Source organism: Crocodylus porosus, unplaced genomic scaffold (assembly GCF_001723895.1).
Source record: "Crocodylus porosus isolate Cpor-Errol unplaced genomic scaffold, CroPor_comp1, whole genome shotgun sequence".
Taxonomy (NCBI): domain Eukaryota; kingdom Metazoa; phylum Chordata; order Crocodylia; family Crocodylidae; genus Crocodylus; species Crocodylus porosus.
Window position 1 is genome coordinate 7716953 of NW_017728951.1, and position 22039 is coordinate 7738991.

At 43.7% G+C, this 22039-nt stretch overlaps 3 protein-coding genes across 5 annotated transcripts in view; 2 read left to right on the plus strand and 1 right to left on the minus strand.

The window, feature by feature from the left end:
- The window catches only part of DHX32 (DEAH-box helicase 32 (putative)), a 34857-nt gene extending 33245 nt beyond the window's left edge, over nucleotides 1-1612 (plus strand). Inside the window, exon 11 of the mRNA XM_019555873.1 lies at nucleotides 1103-1612. Within this exon, the coding sequence (XP_019411418.1) occupies nucleotides 1103-1295 (193 nt within the window). The 3' untranslated portion in view covers nucleotides 1296-1612. The remainder of the gene's footprint in view (nucleotides 1-1102) is intronic.
- BCCIP (BRCA2 and CDKN1A interacting protein) overlaps nucleotides 1517-22039 on the minus strand; it is a 22578-nt gene continuing 2055 nt past the window's right edge. Inside the window, exons 2-8 of the mRNA XM_019555456.1 lie at nucleotides 21948-22033; nucleotides 11774-11848; nucleotides 10834-10914; nucleotides 9279-9371; nucleotides 6880-7067; nucleotides 5415-5589; nucleotides 1517-1888 (exon numbers count right to left, since the gene is read on the minus strand). Coding sequence (XP_019411001.1) covers nucleotides 1718-1888; nucleotides 5415-5589; nucleotides 6880-7067; nucleotides 9279-9371; nucleotides 10834-10914; nucleotides 11774-11848; nucleotides 21948-22033 — 869 coding nt within the window. The 3' untranslated portion in view covers nucleotides 1517-1717. The remainder of the gene's footprint in view (nucleotides 1889-5414; nucleotides 5590-6879; nucleotides 7068-9278; nucleotides 9372-10833; nucleotides 10915-11773; nucleotides 11849-21947; nucleotides 22034-22039) is intronic.
- The window catches only part of UROS (uroporphyrinogen III synthase), a 39647-nt gene continuing 39227 nt past the window's right edge, over nucleotides 21620-22039 (plus strand). The window contains exon 1 of one of the 3 annotated variants that reach the window (XM_019555876.1): nucleotides 21620-21841. The gene's annotated coding sequence lies outside the window, so the exon portion shown is untranslated. The remainder of the gene's footprint in view (nucleotides 21842-22039) is intronic. The other 2 variants (XM_019555875.1, XM_019555874.1) reach the window with 2 other exon arrangements.

Sequence of the window (22039 nt, forward strand, 5' to 3'; positions counted from 1 at the left end):
CCTGGAGAACAAGCCAGCTCCTGATCTCTCCTTCAGGAGGGACCTGAAGGAAGACCTTATGGTTCTGGTGAGGGAGAGAGTCCCAAGCATGACTAATTCACACCTTAATCATTTGAAACAGTGGAAAGACTGTCATAAGAGAAAACAAATCATGTATGTAGGGAACAGTGAGACAAGGCTAACTTAGCTAGTGTGGAATGGAAGTGTTATTTCCATACATATTTCATAACCCAACTAGCTCCAGAACTACTTTGTGAATGTATATTCAACTATGCTCTCATTTTTGCATGAACAATACTAACCAAATTAGAGTTTAAAATTATACAAAAGGGAAGTATTCCATATAAGATTCCAACATTTTAAGTGTTTGATTAAAAAAAATTAAAAACGCCACAGGAAATTAGCCAATATTTCCTAAGCTATAGTGCACCTGCTTGTATATTCAATGCATCTCAGAATCTGTTGCAATTGTACTTGATTCAACCATTTAAACAAGTGTGCTTAAATAACTGAACATGCATTTCTCAAAATAGAAAATATATTTAGTACTAAAGAACAAGAAGCCAAAGAAGCTCCATTTCTCTGTTAAAGTAACCCAACTGAAGAAGTGTTTTTCCCCTGCCAAAGTGGCACTTTTTAGCAAATACTTTTTTTTTGAATGTTATATATGTCTACCCAGTCATTTCTTCCCTATAAACAGCTCTCCTTGTACTGACATCTGCTCTGTACTCTGCAAACACATTGCACCAGGAAATCTTTCTTTACTGCTCTATCCAGTGGTTTTGAAGAATACCGTCCTCTCGGGTTTTTGTTGAACATACTTGCACTCACATTTAGAAAACCTCTGTAATTAATATTTAATGTCATTTTAGCACTGGGAACTGAACCAGTCATTACCTGTGCAGACTGAGCATATTAATTTGAAAGTCTGCTTACAGCATAAACGTGCATATTGGGGACTTTTTAATGAAATGTAAATACCAACTGAAACTTATCATCGTGTTCTTGGCTCCAAGCATTTTTGGTACAACCCTGAAAATTTTTTTTAAAAGTTGAGATTTCAAATTTTATGCAAGACATATTTTGTTCCATTTCTCATCAGATTTGTGGAGCTGGCACCTCAATATTATTTTAGCAATCTGCCTCCTAGTGAAAGTAAGGATATTCTGCAGGAAGTAATAAATCATTTATCACCTGTTTCAACAACAAAGGAGGAACAGAAAACAAATGGCAAAGACAAAGAATATGAAAAATATCCACAAACTCCTGCTGAACAAAGATGCATTATTCAATGACTTTGATATCCAACTACATTCAAGCAAGCAGTGTGTGCAATGTATGCTTGACAGTTAATCTATGTAATGGTTTCTCAGCTTGAAATGTACAAGTATTTAATAGGATAGAGAAAAATTTATACTGAAAAAATCCTAACACTTCTAGTTTTGTATGTGTTTGATAATATGTAATAAACACTCACTGGATTTGGTTAATAACATTGAGCAATTCTTTTACGAAGTTTACAGATGTAGGGCTTTTTTATTGCATGCTTCATCATGACAAAGTCCATTAGGACATGGAATTTTAAAATATCAAATTAAAATATACAAAGTAAGTGAGGAATACAAAACTGTTGACATCAAAGAACTTTTCTGAAGCTATTCAAAAATCTTATAATTTTGTATACTTGCTATTAAAAATATTGTTCATAGGAAACTGTTTAGACTGAGAGATATTCTTTGAGTTTATCCATGATTGCGTTCATCCTATCAGCTGGAATTAACATAACAGTCCTCAAAGGTTTCATTGGCACATCATCAAAAGACCATCTGCCTCCCAAACACGTGTCGCTCTCTTCTTGCACAGAATAGCTGAACTTCAGATGAGCTTTCTAAACAACAGAAATACATTAAATATGATTACAGTTAGCTTGAAAATTACTATTCATACCATCTGAAGTGAAATAAAAAGAAGATATCTTTCTACATATGCAGGACAAGTAGAAATTAATCAGTGTAACTAAAAATAGAGAATTCTATAGTCTCTGTCAGTGGGCATTGATTTCACATCACAAATTCTAAACAACTCCTATTCATTGTGTAATGCACATTGTCAGTAAGATATGTGGACAAATCAAAGCAAGGAAAAAGAAGGTATTACTCCTACTAGTGACTAACTGTGTGTGGCCCTGAAAAAGTTCAATATTACATAAAACCAACTTATTCCCAGGTGTTGCAACCAAAATTTATGGTCAGCCTGTCAGTAGGCATTATGATGGAAGTGGGACTTTCCCTCCAGTGATAGATACATCAAGTGAAAGCCTTTGCCAAAAATATTACTCTTTTGCATAATAAATAAATAACTGTTTCTTAACAGTGGGCAAAAAACTACCAGACAATGGTAGTTCTTCAGCAGAAGAGGTGAATCACAGCAAGGACTAAAAGCCTGGATAAATGTAATTTACATAGAGCTCAGAGGCATTGTGTGGGGAAGCTGGACCAGAAAAGTACAGGTGTCAGCTTAACACAGAAAATGGAAGGAGCTTGCAGACAGGCTGTGACATGGCATGTATCTCTCCACTCACAGTCTAAAGTATTATTTGGGGAAAGTACATGCAGTTTTGGAGCTCCAAATATTAAAGTGTCCCAGCTTTCCCATCTGCAAACTGACGTGTGTAACAATTTCCTTTTTCAGGGTGGCATTAGGAACCTTAGGGTGATAGGCCTTAGACACAGTTTTCAAAATGTCCTGGGTAATCTTCAGATGACATATGTCACTAAAAATGTTAAGGGCATTTTTCAAGTAAATTATTTTTATGAAGTTTATTATTTATATTTATCTTGTCAGTTAATATGTGGTATAGATACAGATATAATCACAGTGATTGATTATATATATAAAAATCACATGGTGGTCTCTTTTTACGACCCTCAGAGATACAGCACTTGAAAATGTTAGTGAGCAAATGCACTCTAAAAAAAGAAAAAAGACAACAAAACACACATCAATAAGGAGAGAAGTAATATCTGAAACTTACAGGGAAAAAATAATCTAGGGTCCTACATTTGCTGGCAAAGGTGAGTTCTATTCTTTCCATATATTTGCTATATACTGATGATAGCTCAATCCTATAAATTCAACTTTGGAACAACCATAAAATTAATACACTTTAATAGTGGAAGTCTTCAAGAACAAGGGAAAATTAAATCTCCTTTTAACTGTAATTGTTTCTCAGGTTTGGCATACTAAAAGCTTTTCTTCCACTCTCTCAATTACATTTTAAGGACCAAAAACATAGCACAATGAACTGATGAGTGGAGACTGGGTTTTGTTTTCCTATTTACTCTGTTCCAAGTATCTGGCTCATTGCACTCAGCATGATTTTATAGCAATCTAATGAACGTTCTGTGTGACCAGAGAAGGATGCACTCAAAAAAATTTAATTTTTTAAATATACATTGTTAAAATATAAAATTTGCGTAACACAACATCCTTGATTTGTTTCAAATGATGTTTTATAACAAATACTAGAAAGGCTGGTTAGCAAGAATTTGGTGTCACCAGGTTCAGACCATAAAAACCAAGTTCAAAATGATAACTTGGATTAAAAATAAAGAGTCCTTAACAATGAATTTAGAATAACAAAACAGCTTTCTAGAATGAAGGACACTTGAAGCCTCCAACTAGAAAACATGACCTCCTTGATGGCACATGTTTTTTGGTCCCAGGGTCAGGAATACATTCCAATCTAGGTGCTAGAACTCCTGCTACAAAAAAAACCACCAGAAAAAAAGAAAAAAAAAAAAAAAACTTGAAAGGAAAAATCCCTAACTTGCATCAAATTTGTAAGAGACTGTAGGCATGTTTCCTGTAACTCAGAATAAATGTTCCCACGTCAATGTCTCCCCTTCTTAGAAAACATGGCTGTGGTTCTAATAATGGCTATTTCACAGTGTACATTCACGAGGTACATCATCAGTATCTGCATGGGTGAACCCTTGCCCCAGCCACATTTCACTTGGTTTATTCAGTTACCAGAGAGGAAGAATAAGGATCTAAAAACAGTAATAATGCTACAGAATCATGTTTTTAAAACTTGGAAAATGTGAAGAACACTGAAAAACTCCATGCATTTCAAATTACATTTTTAATTTGATTTTCCTGCACCCTTCCCTCCTTTCAGTTTGGCATGGGACCAGCAGAATTGTTCCTGGTTCCCTCAGGACATAAATAATTTTTACATCAGTATTTCATTGCTTGTTATTAGTGTACTTGTCCCAAATATGGTATAAATAACCAAGGGGATAGTGACATCCATTTGCTTGGATCTTCAGAGAATTTGTTCTGAAGAGGTTTTTTTTGTTTGTTTGTTTGTTTTTTTAAAAAAGGTACAAAAAGGTTAAATGGAGAGTAGGGAGAGGAACATAACACCAAAAGCAGAAGAGATTCACAGCTCTGAATTTGCCAAGTTTCTGGGGAAGAGGAATTCTCAGAGCATAAATCTGAGAGCATTAGAGAATTTTCAATAAAGCCTCAGTGGCGGTTTTTGTGAAGCTCTTTCTGCGATTGGGGGAAGAAAATATTACATGAACAATGCACATGCGCTGAATCATTTCTCTTCCAAACAGTTATGCATCTGATTAAGCAAATACAAATATAAGACTACAATAATGGTACAATTTCTTCTGAATTGTAAAGTGTTTTCCCACCCTGAAAAGGGGAAAACTTGAATTGTTGTGCCATCTTATTAAACTGTCTACTCATGCTCTCTTTTTCTTAAGGAAAAAAAAAAAGACAACGGAGATTTCATTCAAAGATCTCAACAATTGTGAAAGGTGTTTCACTCTGTTCAGACCTCACAGCATGGATGATGATTCGTCACTGAGTCACACTGAACGCAACAACTGATCTTTCACTTGAAGCTTTGTCCATACCAGGCCTTTTTAGACATCTCCCACTGAATTACCACTTGTATAAATTGGAAAGTGGTAGAATTACTATGTAGATAAAGCCTAGGCACCAGTGCTTTTATAATTATCAGGTCTTGCTATAAGTAATACATCAGTAAATTAGTACAAAAAGAGCAAGTGCCATTTTATAATCTGTATCTACAATACTGCAGGTCTCAATGGCTACCTCAAGGCAAAAAAAGTCTTAGTCAAGCGTTAAGGCATGTTTATAGCCTTTATTAGCAAATAACTTGCTTGTCCATCTTGCAATAAAATTGTATAAAAAGGAACTTTATTTTAAAAACATCATTTTGTAGCCTTTTAGTAATACTGCATGAGTCAGGTTTCCAAAATGGCTCAGTAAGAGAGGCATGGTCACTACTAAGAAACACACTAAATCAGAACCTCAATTTCTGCTGTAAAAAACCCCCCAGATATTTCAATTTAATGGCATTAAGAGTCTTTTACCTCATAGAAAAATTCTTCCTCTGCATTTGCAAACATTAATTCCTCTTTTCGCTGCATGTTCCCTCTCCTTTTAGAATTGCTTTTGGTTGCCTCTGTAAAGGTCTTGCTGATCAGAAGGTAGTAGTAACACTTTCCACAAGGCTTATTTGTTTTCTGCATTTCAGCTAATTCTTTCCTAAAAAAAAATGTATATTTACATAGTTATTATTTTAAACTTCCATGAGATGCATGAAGAAATTGTGTAATGTAATCACTATTAACTGCAGAATATTTACATTTTGCTCAGTTTTCATGCGGGTCACACAAACGACAAACAGTACCCTGCATTTATTGCAGTAATGTTGTTTAAAAGGTACTGCCACAGTTAACTACATTTAAAATTATCAACAGCAAAACTGATCTCCAGCTCCTCACAAGGCACTTCGTATCACAGAGCCCTCACTGAGCCAACACTGTATACTTGGGACTTAGCACACAATTAAACATACCCATTAACTACCATTCAGAGTAATGGTTTCCTCTGCACCGAGAGACTAGTTCAGTTCAATGATCTTCAGGTCATTAAGTTTTATTTATTTATTTTAAAAATATTGTTCCTTCCCAGAAACCCTGTCATGGCAAACTGCCTGACAAAGATGACTGGAGGCAGTTCCCTCTGGAGGTAGTTAACCACTATCTCTCTTCCTTCCATCAGAGACTGTTGCTAAAGAACCACATGAAATGGTTTCACCTCTTCCTTGTATTGAATATGTTGCCAATGAAATTCTTGGTGGGAGAAAAGGAAAGTACAAAGTGGGCCAAACAGTCTTCCAGGGGAAAAATGAGGCTTTTAAGACTTCACACCTAAGATTTCAATATTAAAGTCCCATTCAAATTCAGATTATTTCCCTAACAGCTTTGCTTACTTTTCTCCCACTTCATTCAACAAGATTCTGTGTCCTTAACATTGGACCCTGCTTGGAGACTAAACAATAAGGTAACCTTTTCCAGTCCACTTATTGCAAATGGTTCAGGCAGAGTTCATACCCATACAAATTTATTGCTGAAGCCCAAAGTACCATTCCAGGACAATCAGTGCATCTACATTACACAAAAAATACTGCAGGGAGCCATATCATTATTTATTACAATGATACAATTTTTATAACGTATTCTCCCAGTCTAGTTTTCAAAACAAAGATCAACTGCAATGAATACACTGATGCTGCTCTACTAGTATACTGCGTAACTTTAAGTGATGATTTATTTCTTCAAGAAAATAATTATTAGAAGTATTAATAGATGTGGAAATAAACATTTTAAAAAAAACCCAAAGACCTTCTGCCCCCCGCTTTTTTATCTATTTCTTACTTAAATCTGCAGTATCATTCCCTTTCCTTCATCACATTTCCATTTAAATAAGATTTCTGAAGACATACAAGGAAAAAAAAATTACTATTCCAAATCATTTTAGAAAGACTCTTACTGAAGCTGCTGGTGCATAGGCAGAGCAATCTGTGGTGGTACATTAATGAATCTTTCACTTAGCAGGAAGCCCACAGGCTTAGTGGTGTCATTTAGGAGCTTATCCAGCTGTTCAACCATACTCTGTTCACAGTTCTTCTCACACCGACTTAGAATCAGCTCTTTAATTTGTTCAGCACACTGCGTACCCTAGGAATCAAATGGTATATTTTCTTATGTAAATAATTGTTCTGTAACATAAAGAACACTTGAAAGTGAATATTGAGAGTATTCAACAGGCCTGTGGGCATTTTCCTTCAGTGGTCTCTGAAGTACTGCAGAATTTCTCTGGAAGTTATTTGCCAGCCCTGAAGCTGAGGGCAGACCACGGTCATTAAAGAACAGTGCATCTGCAAGTTACCACTCAGCCTAACAGCCGCAAAGAAGGGAAACTACTCCGAAAGCTAAGACATGGCACCTGAAAGCATGGGTGGCCCACTTGTCTGGGTGCTAGCCAAGGAGCGAGAATGAAATTCAAGCCTTACCAACTTCCCGTGCAACCTCGAGTCCTGAGGCATTGCAAAGCTCAACACTGCAACACCTAACTTCAGATGCATGGCTCCCAAAATGGAGCCTGAAACATTCTCCTGAACATAGCTATAGTATTGTCTTCATAAAACAATGTTGGGGGCAACCTTATTTCTTTTATAACACAGCTGCTGAGGACAGTCAAGCAGTTAGCCCTCTAGGACAGAATACTGGAAAGCCAGGTTTAATTCCGACTTCTGCCTGTGAGGATTCAAGCACACATCTCTCTGGAAAGTGCTCTAATCACTCAGCAAGAGACTATTCTGGGGTGAAAGTACAGAACCATAGAAAATAGGGCTGAAACGGACCATAAGAGGCCATCTAGCCCAACCACTATATATATATACTGTAGGAATGGATGTCTAACCTGCTGGTGCTCAACTTTTCAGCCCCACTAGCCAGATGGCCTACATGGGGCCTGTCTGAGGGCCAGACTGTGCCTTGGGGCCTGGTACCACTCCTCCTTGCCCTGCACACCAGAATTAGTCCTAGAGGTCTGGCACAGCCCCCTCCTTTCTAGGATTGGATCCTACAGGCCTGGAACTGCCTCCTCCAATCCTGTGTGCCAGAGTTGGGTCCTGAAGGCCAGTGCTGCCCCTCCCACCCTGTGCATGCTGGTATCAGGTCCCTGGGGGACCAGCACCACCACCTTCTGCCTCCATCATGTCAGGAATGAGTCCTTGAGGGCTGGCACCATCCTTCCTGCCTCCCTTGCACCAGGATTGGTTCCAGGGGCCTGGTATTGTCCCCATCCCTGCCCAGCCCTACATGCTGAGATTAGGAGCCAGTTCCAGCATGCATGTCCCAGTGCTTTCCATGGGATATGGCAGCAAGGGTGCAGTACCACTGCTCCCTGCCACCAAATTTCTAGACCCTGCAGGCTGGATGACATGGGGCTGCAAGCCAGAGGTGGAGCACCCCTGGTCGAATCTATTTTTAAAATTACATGCACACAACCCTGCTGCACAGCTACCGGGAACGTTGCCCAGAAACACCAAGAACACCCAACCCTGTCAAAAAGGGGTGGAGGGGTGTATGTGACTGTCCAGTTCCTGCTGTTGTAAGGACAGAAAATGGTTATTAAAATTCACTGAAGGGTACACAGAGGAAGGCAAAAATCCCCATTGTCCACACAGATCTGATCTGAGGAAATTTTTTTCCTGGAGTACTTGACACCTTTCCTGCTAAAGCTATGCAAAAAAGAATTCAGTGTTCAGAGCCACAAAGAGGGAGCATTATTCTGTAAACTAAGGCAAGGCAACTAGGTACCTGGATTCTAGCCCCTGCTCCAAGGATTGCTTAGGTACTTTGCAAAAACAGTACTTGAATATGCAGAAACAGTCCTTCGTGCAGACACTGGGATTCTGGACTCCCTCCCTTCTCAGGTGTGTGTTGGGAGGGACAACAGCTAGTCAGCCTGGGCATTTTATACACATACATTTGTCTGCTCTGATGCATCGGAACAGACTCGATTAATTGAGTCTGCTCCACACACAAGCTAATGTTCCCGGCACTGTGTCGTATTCATTTGTATAAACAGCAAAATGTATGTCAGCACTGAGAGAATGGTGGCGGTACGCTTTTAAAACGTCTATGATGTGTTTTAGTTCAAAAGCAAGCTGCTGCCATTTTCTTAGCACTGATGTGCATTTCATTGTTTATACAAATGCACGCGCTACCGTGCCAGGCACTTTTTAAAAGCACCCGGCACTGCGGTGCAAGCCTGTGTACAAATGCCCCCTAAAGTCTCTAATGGAATGGTACTTTCAGTAAAACAGGAAAAACAAAGCAGTCTTATACATTACCAACCAGAAGTTTACCAATAATACTGACCTTCCTTTCAGTTAAGTTTAAGAGGCTTATAAAGCCGAAGACCTCATCTGCATCATCATCATCATCATCACTGTCATCTTGAACTTCAGTTTGCTATTTAACAAAAGAAAAAGGAACAAACTCATGCTGATCTACACTTCTGAAATGCAGCCATTATTCCCCATTCACAAGAGTCAAAATACATTGTGATGATTAGGTCCATGGAGCCCCACCAGATGACCCCTAACACTCCCTCCTGGGTCTGATCAAACCCACAGGAGGCATGGCATATGCCAGACCAGCTCCGCAGGCAGGACCAAGGATGTGACCACATGTGGTATCTGCCCTGACTGGTCCAGAACTGCACTGCATGAGTAGGCATATGCAGTGTGGATTCAGAGTGGCCAGAACAAGCACTGCATGTGGTCCAGTGCAGAAAAGGGCACATAGCTCAGATCCCATATCAGTCAGAGTGGATGCTGCATTACATGCAAGGCCCACCCTGGCAAGACTGCACCATGTGCAGCACGAACTCTGGGAAACACACTACATATGGGGGCCATCCCAGCAGCTCCGGGACTACACTGCACATGGTGTCTGCTCCAGCCAGTCTGGGACCAGCACTACACACAGTATTGCATGCAGTGCAGGTACTGAACCGGCTGATGTGGGTGCCACGTAGGGTATGGTTCACAGAGTGGGAGCCAAGTGTGATGCAGTCTGGCCTGGAAGGCACTGTGTGCAGCCCAACACCCACTCCAGACTGTCTGGGATCCTTAACACATACAGCATGGCTTCCAGACTGACTGGAGCGGGTGCTGGATCCAGTATGCTGGGAAAGGAGGGGAATCGATGGGTTGGATCCAGCCTGAGACCAGCCCTGCACCACTCATCCAGCCACGGCGCTGGATGAGTTCAACACTCCTGATTTAGGGAATCTACATACATACAATTTATGAAATCTGGCTTATGTTATAAAATCCCTGTATCACTAAATACTTCTGAGTACTGAGAAGGTACTATTTATCATCAGAACTATGTCATGTGTCTTCTACAGCAAGGACATTTGAAGGTCATTACATTTTGATAGCTCCCATTTAAATAAACCTCCAAGACTCCCCACTTGGTTGAAACCAGCCATGAACCATGTAAAGTTTCAGCCCCACACAAGAAAAAAATTCACAAAGCTATAAGGAAAAGAAAAACTGGAGTGTGTAGCAGGAGATTATAAGTAATGTTCAGTACAGGATTTTTTACTGTAAGTATTATACTACCATCACAGGTTTTCCTTCAGTTACACACACACACACACACACTAAGCATGGTTAGGCTGCAGATTGGAATAGTATTGATGTTAAGTAACACTAGATAGAGGGAACACAGGATTGAACCCTTATCATATTAAGACCTGCATTCACACCTCCACTTTGCCCTCTAAAGGTAGGGGTTAGAAGCACCTAAATCGCCAGCTGTTTCTTGTTGCAACAGATCTAGAATTCTTTGCAACATATTTATCACGAAAAACACATCAGCAGTTCCCTTCCTTTGTACACTGCAAGATTGGAAGTCACCTTACCTTGATAACACTCCCAATGGGATTCTGTTGTATCAATATATCAGCCAGCTCAGCAGTGTTAACAGGAGCCTTTAGAAACAGCTAAAAAGAACAATTATAATTTTATTATTATTATGGACTGTTTTTTAAACCTGGGATCCTCCTCTCACCTCCCACGCATTCCCTTCAGGCACCTTTTGTGCACGTGTGAAAATATTGTTAAGATAGTGTTGAAGAGAAAGATGAAAATCTCTATTACAATCTAAGTTCTTACACCCTCTTCTTCACTAGTCTTAACTTACAGTTCCATTCAGTATATTTACTATTTTCCCCTCTATCCCAGGTATAGGATTTAAGACTAACAATTCTAATCTTTCCTAATTCCCCTCAGCACCCACTACACTAATTTCTTCAAGTCACTTTACTTGTGGTTCTTAATATTTGCTACTCCTTCAATTTTACCCTGGTCTGCCAATGTTTGAGAATGTTAGTGGTTCTTCTTTTGGTTAATTTAAAGAGAGGTTTGAATCAGTCACATTGGATACAGACAAGTATTCCTTTTTCTTTTCTTTTTTTTGAGATGCAGTTGGTCAACCTTCTCTCCACCCTCAAAATCCAATGATACCTTACTGGGATAGATAATAGGAAACAACATTGCTTAAAGATTAAAATATACTATATAATGTTAAAAGTGCAGTTCCCTAGTTTATCTGGAAATATTTCACAGACCACAATTTGGGAACCACTGCATTTAGGCAAGTGCCTATTATTTATATGTCAGTTTCCTGGGACAAAGTAAAGGTCTGTATCAATACTAATAGTGGTTACTGGCGACTCAGCAGAAAGCTTAAATTGGAATTTATTAATGGGAGATATTTATTTAGCAAATATCAATCTACGAAGGCAAGCCATGACAATGGAGACAGAGTTAACAAAAAAAGTCACAAAATACTGACTGTACCTGCTGCAGTAATTTCTTTATACCATTACAGTCATCATCTGATATTGAATGCGCTTCAAATTCAATATTCACTTCCTGTGAAGAGCAAAAGACAGTGAGCATCACACACATGTCCAACAAGAAGAACTATAAAAACAAAGTTAAGCTATGTCATTAAGTAAAAAGGAATCAATTTCCGAAACTTCTTTTAGCACAAGGCTGTCCAACTGGCAGCCTGCAGGGTACATTGGACCCCTAGAGGGTTAATACACAGCCCATGAGTTCCCATGGAGCTGGGAGGAGGCTGGAGTGTTCGAGCTGCACAGCAAAATCAGGCTGCTCCCACTGCAGGCAAGCATCTTAAAACAGCTGGAGCAGATACCACACGTGGTTCGTGTCCTGGCTCCTGCACACAGGGCTAATCTGGTTTGTGCCACATGTGGTGTGAGAGTCAACTCTGGACCCAACGGCAACACTGAAGGCTGGATAATAGTGCTCTGTGGGCCAAATCCGGCCAGTAGACCTGATATTTGACACCCCTGAACTAAAGCATTTCAGTCCTCAGGAAGCTAAGCCAGGGGTGCTCAACCTCTGCCCTGTGAACCAAATGCAGCCTGTGGAGCCATTGCATCTGGTCTGTGGGGCTCCCCACAGGCCAAGAAACTTGGTAGCAGGGAAGTGGTGGTGACTATTAATACAGCTACACTCCCCCCTGTCAAATTTCCAAACCCCAAGCTTCCTCCAGCTGGTAGGGGCCAGCCCAGGCCAGGCTCCAAACCCCTCCCCTGTAGGGCCAGGCCACACCACCCCTGCTTCTAAATCATGGCTAGGCTATGCCCCCTTCTCTACCTGGCCATGCTCCTTTTCCCTTCTCATGGGGCTAAGCCACAACCCCTTCCCTTTCTGCAGGGCCAGGTTGGAGCCTGGACATCCAGGCTGGAATACAGCCCCTTCCCTCTGTGGGCCCAGTTTGGACCTGCCCTCTCCACCTCCCATGGGGCTGGGCCAAGTCCCCTTCCCTCTTCACAGGGCTAGGTTAAGCTCTTTTCCTTTGCAGGGCTGCATTGGGACCAGTCTGGCCCCTGGCTCCCTCCATGCTGCCAGATGGCGTCTACTGTGGCCACACAGGAGCCAGATTGGGCACACCACCTGGATCCTCCCATATATGTCACAGTACAGCCTACTGCATGTCCCTACTCCAGTCATGGCCAGTCTCTGCTACTCCAAAGAAAGACAGAAAAACACAGATTACATCTAGCCGATTATGCATGAATTCTTTCTTGATTTCTGCAAATGACCAGGTGAAGCCACAGGTATTTAGTTACAGTCACTAGCTCATTGATGAGCTGCATTGTGAGCCTGTGAGAGTAACATGGCAATATTGTTCTTCCTATGGACCATGATAAACATGAGGACTTCAGACTGATAGATTAAACAGCCAGAAAGGATCATGACAGGTATTCATGAGCCCCCCACCCCACCTCCCAGGCATACCAAGAGCTAAAGAATTTCTTCCAGGAGCCATTTTAAAGCACACCTGGCTTAATTTCAACTTCTAGCCTTTGGATTTTGTTATTCTTTTGACTAATATTCAAAATATTGCTAACATTCTCAAATAGCTTTTCCACGTACACAAAGCTACACACAGAGAACAAGCTACTTCTGAAGCTTCTCTTCAGTAAGCTAAGCATGTTGAGCTGCTTAGACCTCAAATTTAGGGATTGCTTTCCAAACCTTAAATCGCTTCTGTGGACCTTCTCCAAATGCTCATTAGCATCCCCATGTCCTTCTTGTACACGGTCTGTGGAGCCACATTCTGTGAAGCCAGTACTGAACAGGGTATTCTAACAGTTAGAGATACATTAGTCCATATGGTATCGGCACTGATAAAAGGACAATTGACATTATTAGCAATCAGCCTTTTTTGACTGGTGTGGCTGATAATATTGCTGATAAATCCCACAGGCATGCATGCAGCATGCATGTGGCCAGCCTGGCAGTTTGGAGAGCAGCATCCAGCTGGTAAGTCTGTTGGCAGGGGGAGGGACATGGGGAGGGGGACAGAGGGTGGGGCACAGGTTTGAGGCCCTGTGATGAGGGAGGGAGCGCGGCTGGGGCAGGTGCTGCCCAGCCAAGACAGGGTACAGGACAGAACTGTGAGCAACTTGTCCATGGGGTGGGTGGGGTAAGCTCCTGTCACTGTGCACACCCCTGGGGGAGGCATGGGGGGGGCACATATGCCCCACAGGTCTGTGCATGGTACAAGGGCGAGCTGCCTGCTGGAGTGGCCCTGGGCTTTTCTCAGCGGGGGGGGCTGGGTCAGGGCTGCACTCAAGACAGGTGGCAGCAGCGCTGGGAGCTGGGCTACAAGGGGGTGGGGAGCTTCAGCCACCCCAGAATTCACTGTAGCCCCCCTCCCAGTGCCGCTGCTGCCACCTAGCCCAAGTGCAGCTCCAGCCTGGCCCCCCTGCTGGAAAGAGACCAGCACTGTCCCCAGGTGCACCACAGCGGCAGCACACCTTTGTTCCATGCACAGACCCGGGGGACACATGTCCCTCCGTGCCTCCCCCAGGGGTGCACACACTGCCAGAAACCGCCTTCCCCACCCCCCAGATGAGCTGCTTGTGGCTCTGTACTGTGCCCTGGTTGGGCAGCGCTTTCCTCTGCCCCAGCCCCACTCCCTCACTGCAGGGCTTCGATCTGCTCCCTCCTCCTAACAGACTTACCAGCTGGATGCTACTCTCCAAGTTGCTGGGCTGCATATTGGCAACTGGATCAGCTGATATGGTTCATTAATAACTGGCCATTAGTATTGGCCCAAAAAATCTTTATCAGTGCACCCCTACTAATAGTAATCTTACAAACTCTACATCAGAAGGCAAGATCACTTTTCTACTTCCAATTTCTTTTTGATATGTTCAAGGATCACATTAGCTCTTTATTCCAGCATTGCCCTGAGAGCTCATGTTGAGGTAACTATTTTTGATAAACAATAAATACAAACATAGGAATGAAAGGGGCCACCTGGGTCATCAAATCTTATTTCCTGCATTCACTAATGCATGGAAATCTGAAAATGCTGCTTGAAGACCTCACATACATGATACTCAAAACATCAACATTTTTTGTCCAGGGTTAGATTAGAAATAGCCTCCATCGTTGATACCTCCCCTTTAACAACTGTTAGTAAGCTAGTACCATACGTGTTGTTATTTCCATATATGAGCTTCTTTCCATAAAACCATGCTGACAGGCATTAACTTATAGCCTCTAATTCTCTATTGACAGAGTCTCTATTCTTTTATGTGGGCTCAACATCAGGTGATCTGTTCTATAGTTTTCTGGATCAGTTCTTTCACCTTTCTAAAATATTAAAGCTACCTTGGCAGACCTCCAGTCCCTTATGGTCTCTAGCTTCCCAATATTTGGTCAAAAATTAACAATGATTCAGAGAGCCCATTAGCTAGTTCCTTTAAAGCTCCTGGTCATAAGTTATCTAGGTATGTCACCTGAAAATGTGACAGATGCCTCATATCCTCATTTATTATGGATGATAAACCTTTATTCCAGTAACGACATATGGACAGCCAGAGCCTCCTGCTTCATTCCGACACAGAACAGAAATAACTGCTAAACATGACTGCCTTTATATATGGCCTTTGGTATTTCATCAGCTTCTCTGACTTCCCGCATCAGCAGAAACCAGGGTAGATTTGCACCTGATAGACTAACCAGCATGTGTGCAGGTAAGTGTGTGTGCATACATGCACACACACACATTTGTTTACGTATGTATGTATGTAGCACAAGCTTTCATGGGCTGAAGTACACTTCATAAGATGCTACGAAATGAAGAAGAAAGGAGGGGCAGAGAGGGAGAGACGGGAAACATGCAAGCAATACAAGTTTCCCTCACTTTATGTGGTAGATGCATTCCTGAAAAACTTCACATAACTCAAATTTGCGTAAAGGGAACCCACTTTACAAGGTAACACATAGGGATATGTTCTAAGACCACGGAGGTGAGGGAGGGAGTGGGGCTGGAGCTGGGTAAGGGACAGGGCTCCTGCTGCTATGTGCACCCCAGGATCTGCACACAGGATGAGGGCAGGCTGCCACTGCAGGCTCGAGCCAGGCACCACACCAGGCTCTTCCTGAAGGTGGGGGTTGTGCTGTGCTGCTCTCAGGGTGGGCAGCAGTGGCGCTAGGAAGGGAGGTTGGGGGTTTATGGCGAATTTTGGGGTGGCTGCAGACCACCCCCCCCCCACATAGGACCTCTCTCAGCACCACCACCTGCTCTGAGCACAGCACTACCCAACCCCCCACCAGGAAGAGCCCAGCATGGCCCTCAGCCCCAGCCTGCAGCGGCAGCCTGCCCTTGCCCCACACACAGATCCGGGGGCACTTTGTAAAGTGGGTTCCCTTTATGCAAATCTGAGATATGCACAGTTTTTCAGGAATGCATCTACCACACAAAGTGAGGGAAACCTGTATACAGAACCTGCATAAAGCAAGGGAAACCTGTAAATCCATACCCTTATCAGTCACTTCCACCTACATGATGGCTGCAAACAGGAAGGATATAAACCGTTTTCCAACTGTTTTCTTTCCACCTGGAAAGACAGTTAAGTACAAACTATGGAATCTTTATCTTTGCAGGTTTTTAAGAACAGGTTAGACCCATCTGTCAAAAATGGTATAATTAGAAGTGACCTGGACTGGATAACCTCTGAAAGTTCCTTCTAGGCCTATTTTCTGTAACTATATTAAGTGCCATTTGTCTCCTTCCCACCGCCCTTTATACTTATACAGGCAATCCTCGGACTTATGACACAACTGGTTCCTGATAACTGCGTCTTAAGTTGAAACGTTGCAACTTGCGACCAATTTTCTTATAAGAAACAAAGTTATAAATGTTATAAATGGAGAATTGGCTCCTGAACCCTATTTTCACCAAAAATACCCCAGAATTTTAATAATCACATATTATTTCTAAAAATAATACTGGCTAAATGAAATGCTTAACATACGTTCCTCAACTTGAAGTCACATACGAAAACATAAACTTTTCTTCTCATTCACTACAGACAAATTTTTAAGAATCAGTCTTGAAATTTGGGCACAAAGCATCGTTCATTCTATGTCTTGAAGTAGACACATGACTGAATAGCCCAGGGGGTCAGCAACCCCCAGCACATGTGCCAAGCATGGCACACGAGACCATTTTGCTCAGCACACCACCACCAGCCTGAGGTCTAGGCAGCTGCTGCCAGCCACCAAGCTTGGGCTGCTCCCAGCAGGTGGCTGGGAAGCTGCAAGCAGACTGGGCTCCATAGTTGGCAGCAGCTACCCAGAGCCTGGGTCAGTTGCAACCAAGTGGCAGCAAACATTTGCTCTGGGCTCCGGCATCAGCTCCATAGATGTGTGCGCGCCTCGGAGCAAATGGTGTAGAAGGGGCCTGAGGCAGTGCAACTGTGGCCTCTTCCCTGCTGTCAGCACAGAGCTGATGACTGGGTTTCACCTGTTTGTAGCCAGCCTGAGGCATCTGCAGCAGGCAGGCTGCAAACTGCTGTGCCAAGCTCCACAGCCCCAGCATCAGCTCCACGCTGGTGGCAATTGCACATGCACCTCAGAGAAGACAGTGGAAGGGCCCTATCTCCGCTGTCTGCTCCGAGGAGCACTTGCCGGTATGGAGCTGATGCCAGAGCACAGAGCAGCTGTTTGCAGCTTCCCGGCTGTAGCCAGCCCAGGCTCTGGTAGCTGCTGCCAACCACAGAGCCCAAGCTGCTTGCAACAGGGCTTGCAGCTGAACCCACCTAACTCACACCTGCTGAGCCCAGCCCTGACCTAGCCCCCTACCAGGATGAGGATGGCACTGCCCCTTGCCAGGAGCACTGTACCTTTTGCGGGCTTAGCTGTGTGGGGTGGGTGGTGGTTCGGCAGATGGGCAGGTTCCAGGCCGGGGCCTCGGCCAGCTGCGCTGCAGCCTGGGGGCAGGCTTCCCAGGGAAGATAGGGGCTCTGGCAGGACCAGGGCATTGTCAGGTCAGACTGTCCAGTGGCCCAGGAGCCTGGCTCCATGTGTCCGCGCATCTGGTTGTGTGTTTGTCTGCCTCTGTCTGGTTCTGTGTGTACACACGTCTGGTTCCAGATGTGTGTGCACGTGTCTGTGCTGAGTGTGTTCTGGTTCTTTGCGTTTGTGCACATGGTTCTCTGTGTGCGTGTGTCTGGTTCTCTCTCTGCTCTCCTTTTTCTCTCTCTCTCCTCTTTCTCTTATTTGCCTCTTTTTTCTCTCTCATTGCAACATGCTCAACAAAAAGGAAATACACAACAACAAAGGCAATATTTATGATTATTAAATATACTAATATGCAGTATGTCCTGCCATGTACCCCAACCCCCCACCCTCATTTTGTTTTTCTGGCATCCCAGCACTCTGGCACCTTCCAAGGTAGACCTTGTGGTTTTTTTGGCACTCCAGCCAAAAAACGTTGCCTACCCCTGGAATAGCCAAACAGGAGTCTGCTATCAAACTTCACTAAATGTAGCCACTTGTGCTCCCTGGTAAATGCAGGACTGTCCCTCGTTCTCAAAAAGATCATTGAAAACACAACACATTGTAAGACATGTATGCTTCTTGTACAAGCCTCAACATTAGACTCCTCCATGTATCTTTTCATCTTCCATTTGCTGAACAACTCTGAAACACACAGCTATTCAGCATGTAATTAAACAATTATTTTCACTTATTCAAACATCCAAATAAAGGCTTCCTTAATCCAAAAAGCAGAAGGTAAAGAGAGTTTTTCAAAATGAGTGAAGGAATGGCATGTATTATCAATACCCAGAGTGCAAAATTTCTATTTTTATGGCAGAAGGCAATCAAGCCCTTCTAAGGATCAAAGATCTTCAAAGCAACACAGACCAACAAGTTGGTGGGTAGGCACTGCTCTGAAGGCAACTGATGATGGGCTCTTAGCATGGAACACAACACCCGGAGCACAGTTCAGGCGTAGATGGGCCTCAAGTCTTTTTGAACTTTTAAATGTTTGTTTTCTGTTTTGGATTTTATTTTAATTCTATAAATTGAATGAAGACTACCACCAATCTGGTTTTTTTTCTTCATTAATATAATCTATTAGCGTTTATGGTGCATGCCCCTTCCAGCCCTAAACTTCCGTGAATCACTTGCTGGTAAAAAAAATAAAATACTTTATGATATTTTAAAACACAAAAAACATGAAAACATAATTAGATTTGAACCATTGTACAAATACAGCCAGGCTAATATGACTATGAATATGCTGACCCCCCCATTAACAAATGAGAGGAAGGCTTTCCTATTGCATAAATCCATCTCAATGGGAACAGGATTATAAAAATTCACGCACACACCTAGCAAGACAGAGCTTTAGGTAATGTCACTAGGAAAGAACTAGTATTCTTAATTCAAGTTAGCTAACACAAGTTAAGTAAGGCTTTGTCTTCTCTAAAAGCACAAGTATTTTTTCCTAATAAAAGTTAACTGACTCAAAGTAAAATCCTAGTGAAAACCAGCCAGTTTACAGTTTTCACCCTGGTCAGCAGTTTAGGTTAAGAGGTATGGGAAAAGCTAGTTTTTATCAGTTTAGCTCATGTGAAAACTTCCTGGATTTGGATTTTAACTTAAGTTTAATTTAGTCTTACCATTTCTTCTAGAGAAGATGAGGCCTCAGTGTTCTTCTCTCTGCAGAGTTCTAAAGCTAAGCACATACCCAGGTTTGTGCAATTATGGGTGTGGACAGAAGTAATCTTTAAATCACTTCCAAGCATAATGGTCTTTGTTTCAAAACAGTACTGCTTCAGTGCAGGACACAGAAGCCCCTGCAGTGCTCCACAGCTGGCTGTGCTTCAAAACTGTGCCCTTCCAAGCAGGGAGTGCTACAGAGGACTGTGGGGATCTGCTCTCTTTCAGAACCCCTCTCTTGCCAGAATCCAGATAAAGGGGCTGGCAGCCCATGCCATCCTCTTTCCTGCAAAACCAGAAAGGTACCTGGGGATTGTGGCCTGGAGAACTGGAGGATTCTCTACTCTGGGTGTCTGGGGGCTGCTGCTGCTGGCACTGGGAATGGAGAGAGCAGGGCAGCGCAACAATGGCCAAGGGAATGCAGGGGGTAAGTTACCTGCTTCTGGCTCCAGCAAGGAGGGAGAGGGCTGGGAGTGTGCACAGTCTGTTCCACTCTACACCCCTCTCCCCCATCCTGTGTTGTGGGGGACGGGGAAGGGGAAGATGCATGGAGTGCCACTGAATGCTGGAGGACCCAAGCATCCCCTGTTGTACACTAGTATATACAGTGAAGTGCTTCACAACAGTACCCAGTTCAAAATGGTACTATTGTGCAGTGCTTCAGCTACTTTTTAAACAATTTCAAAGGGCAGGCATATTTGCATAGAAATCAATGGAGGCATCCTTTGCGAGTTCCTTCCACCCCTTTCTGTATTTTTTAAGAAAGAAAAATTAAAACAAAACCTCACATGATCCAAGCAAAACCTTCTTGAAGTAGTTGACTCACACCTCTAGCTGAATCCATGTAGGCAGACCATAGATACAGGTTTGCCCACATAGAACTGACTGGCCTGTTTGCTGTGCTATGGTTCTCCTGGTGGGCCTAGTCCCACTGAACTTTAAATCTCCCTTAATTTGCACGGACACACAGAGCCAGTTGGCGACACAACAACTGGTTTCTTAGGACAACAAATGTGAAAACAGGGATGGGAGTGCAGGTCATAGGTTTGTAATGAGTACTCCGGGGGGGGGGGACACTGAGCAGAGCACACCAGCCAGTGCCCACTGGTCCTCGAACGAATCCAAGGAGCCAGTAGACATCACCCAACGAAGCCACTTGAGGGACAGAAAGATGGCCCCACATTTACCAGGAGTCTCCCCAGCAAGAGCCTCCTTCCTGGTCAGGCGGCTAACTTGACTAGGGCCAGGAGGAGGTTGACAAGAAAGTCCCGGGATGTGGTAGGGCCACGGAAAGGAAATCAGTAAGCGAAAAGGTACGGGGAGTAGGGAAGGCAGAACCCCAGCAAGAGGTTCTTGAGGGGCTTCAGCTTGGTGCACCCAGCATCTCCCTCTCCTGACAAAAGGGGCAGATGTTGGGGGTGTCCATAAAACACCCGATAAAAGCCCGTGGAGATGGTTCTATGGAGGAGCTACCAGCTGAGGTCCCCGATGGCTTGTAGGATCTCGTAGGATGTCCCGCCACTTGGTGTCCAAGCGGGATGTGACGCTGGGTGGTGGACTGTTCTGCGTATGATTGTGCTAGCGCTGACGGCTATGCCCGCTATAGAAGTGGACCGGTTTGCTATCCCCCAGCCTGCTGAGGCGGGGCAGGGGGAGCGCTGTGGGGCCTGCCAGGACATGGGCCCCTGGAGGCGCTGCAGAGGGGAGGGGCTGCAGGATCTGCAGTACTAGAGCAGACCGGGAGCTTGTCCCACATTTCTGAACTTTAAGAAAAAAAAAAGAGAGGTTTTCCCAAGATTAGCAGCACCAGGCCCTTTACATGCCTGGAAAGCAAAAGAAACCTTCCCCCTACAACCCTCCACAGTCTTCTGAAAGAAAAAAGTAATTACATTAACTCTCCTATTCCAAATGGATATTTCTCAGGGAACTTACACCTCTACAATCACTTCTATTGTCTGGTAAAACATCTGCAAAGGGAAAGTGCAGAAAGCATCACCGTCCCATTGCTGCTTGCTACTATCTCCTCTTCCTCGCTTTACTGAACCCATTTTGCATGCCACCCCACGGCACCCCCGCAGCGCCCAGGGGGAGGATTGCTATGCCTGGGAGAGGAAAGATCCTCTTTAAAAGCAGAAACAAAACCAAAGGGCAGCTCAAGCAGTGGAAAGAGAAGGGAGAAGCGACATTCCCTGGTCCCCAGCTCCGGGGTCTTAAAGCACTTTGTGAAAGAAAGAAGTGTCATGCTCCCATGCCTCCCCCCGCCCTTTTTTTTTTTTTTCCCTTTTAAAAACTGGAAACTGATGTATGGCCCGGGGAGTTCGTCCCATCCCCACCTGTGGTGGGCGGAGATGACAGAGGGACCAGGTAAGGAGTGATGGAGAGGGAAAGGGGGGCCAGGGAGGACGCGGAAGGGGGATGGGAAGGGGGTCTGGGGAAGGGCACTAGGAGGCCCGCGGCTCTCGCCAGTCACCTCAGGGAGCGTCTCCTCCTCGGAGTCCGAGTCGGAGCCGGGGTCGGAGCCGGGCTCGTCCCCGCCAGGCTCGGGGGGCCCCGGGGCGGGCC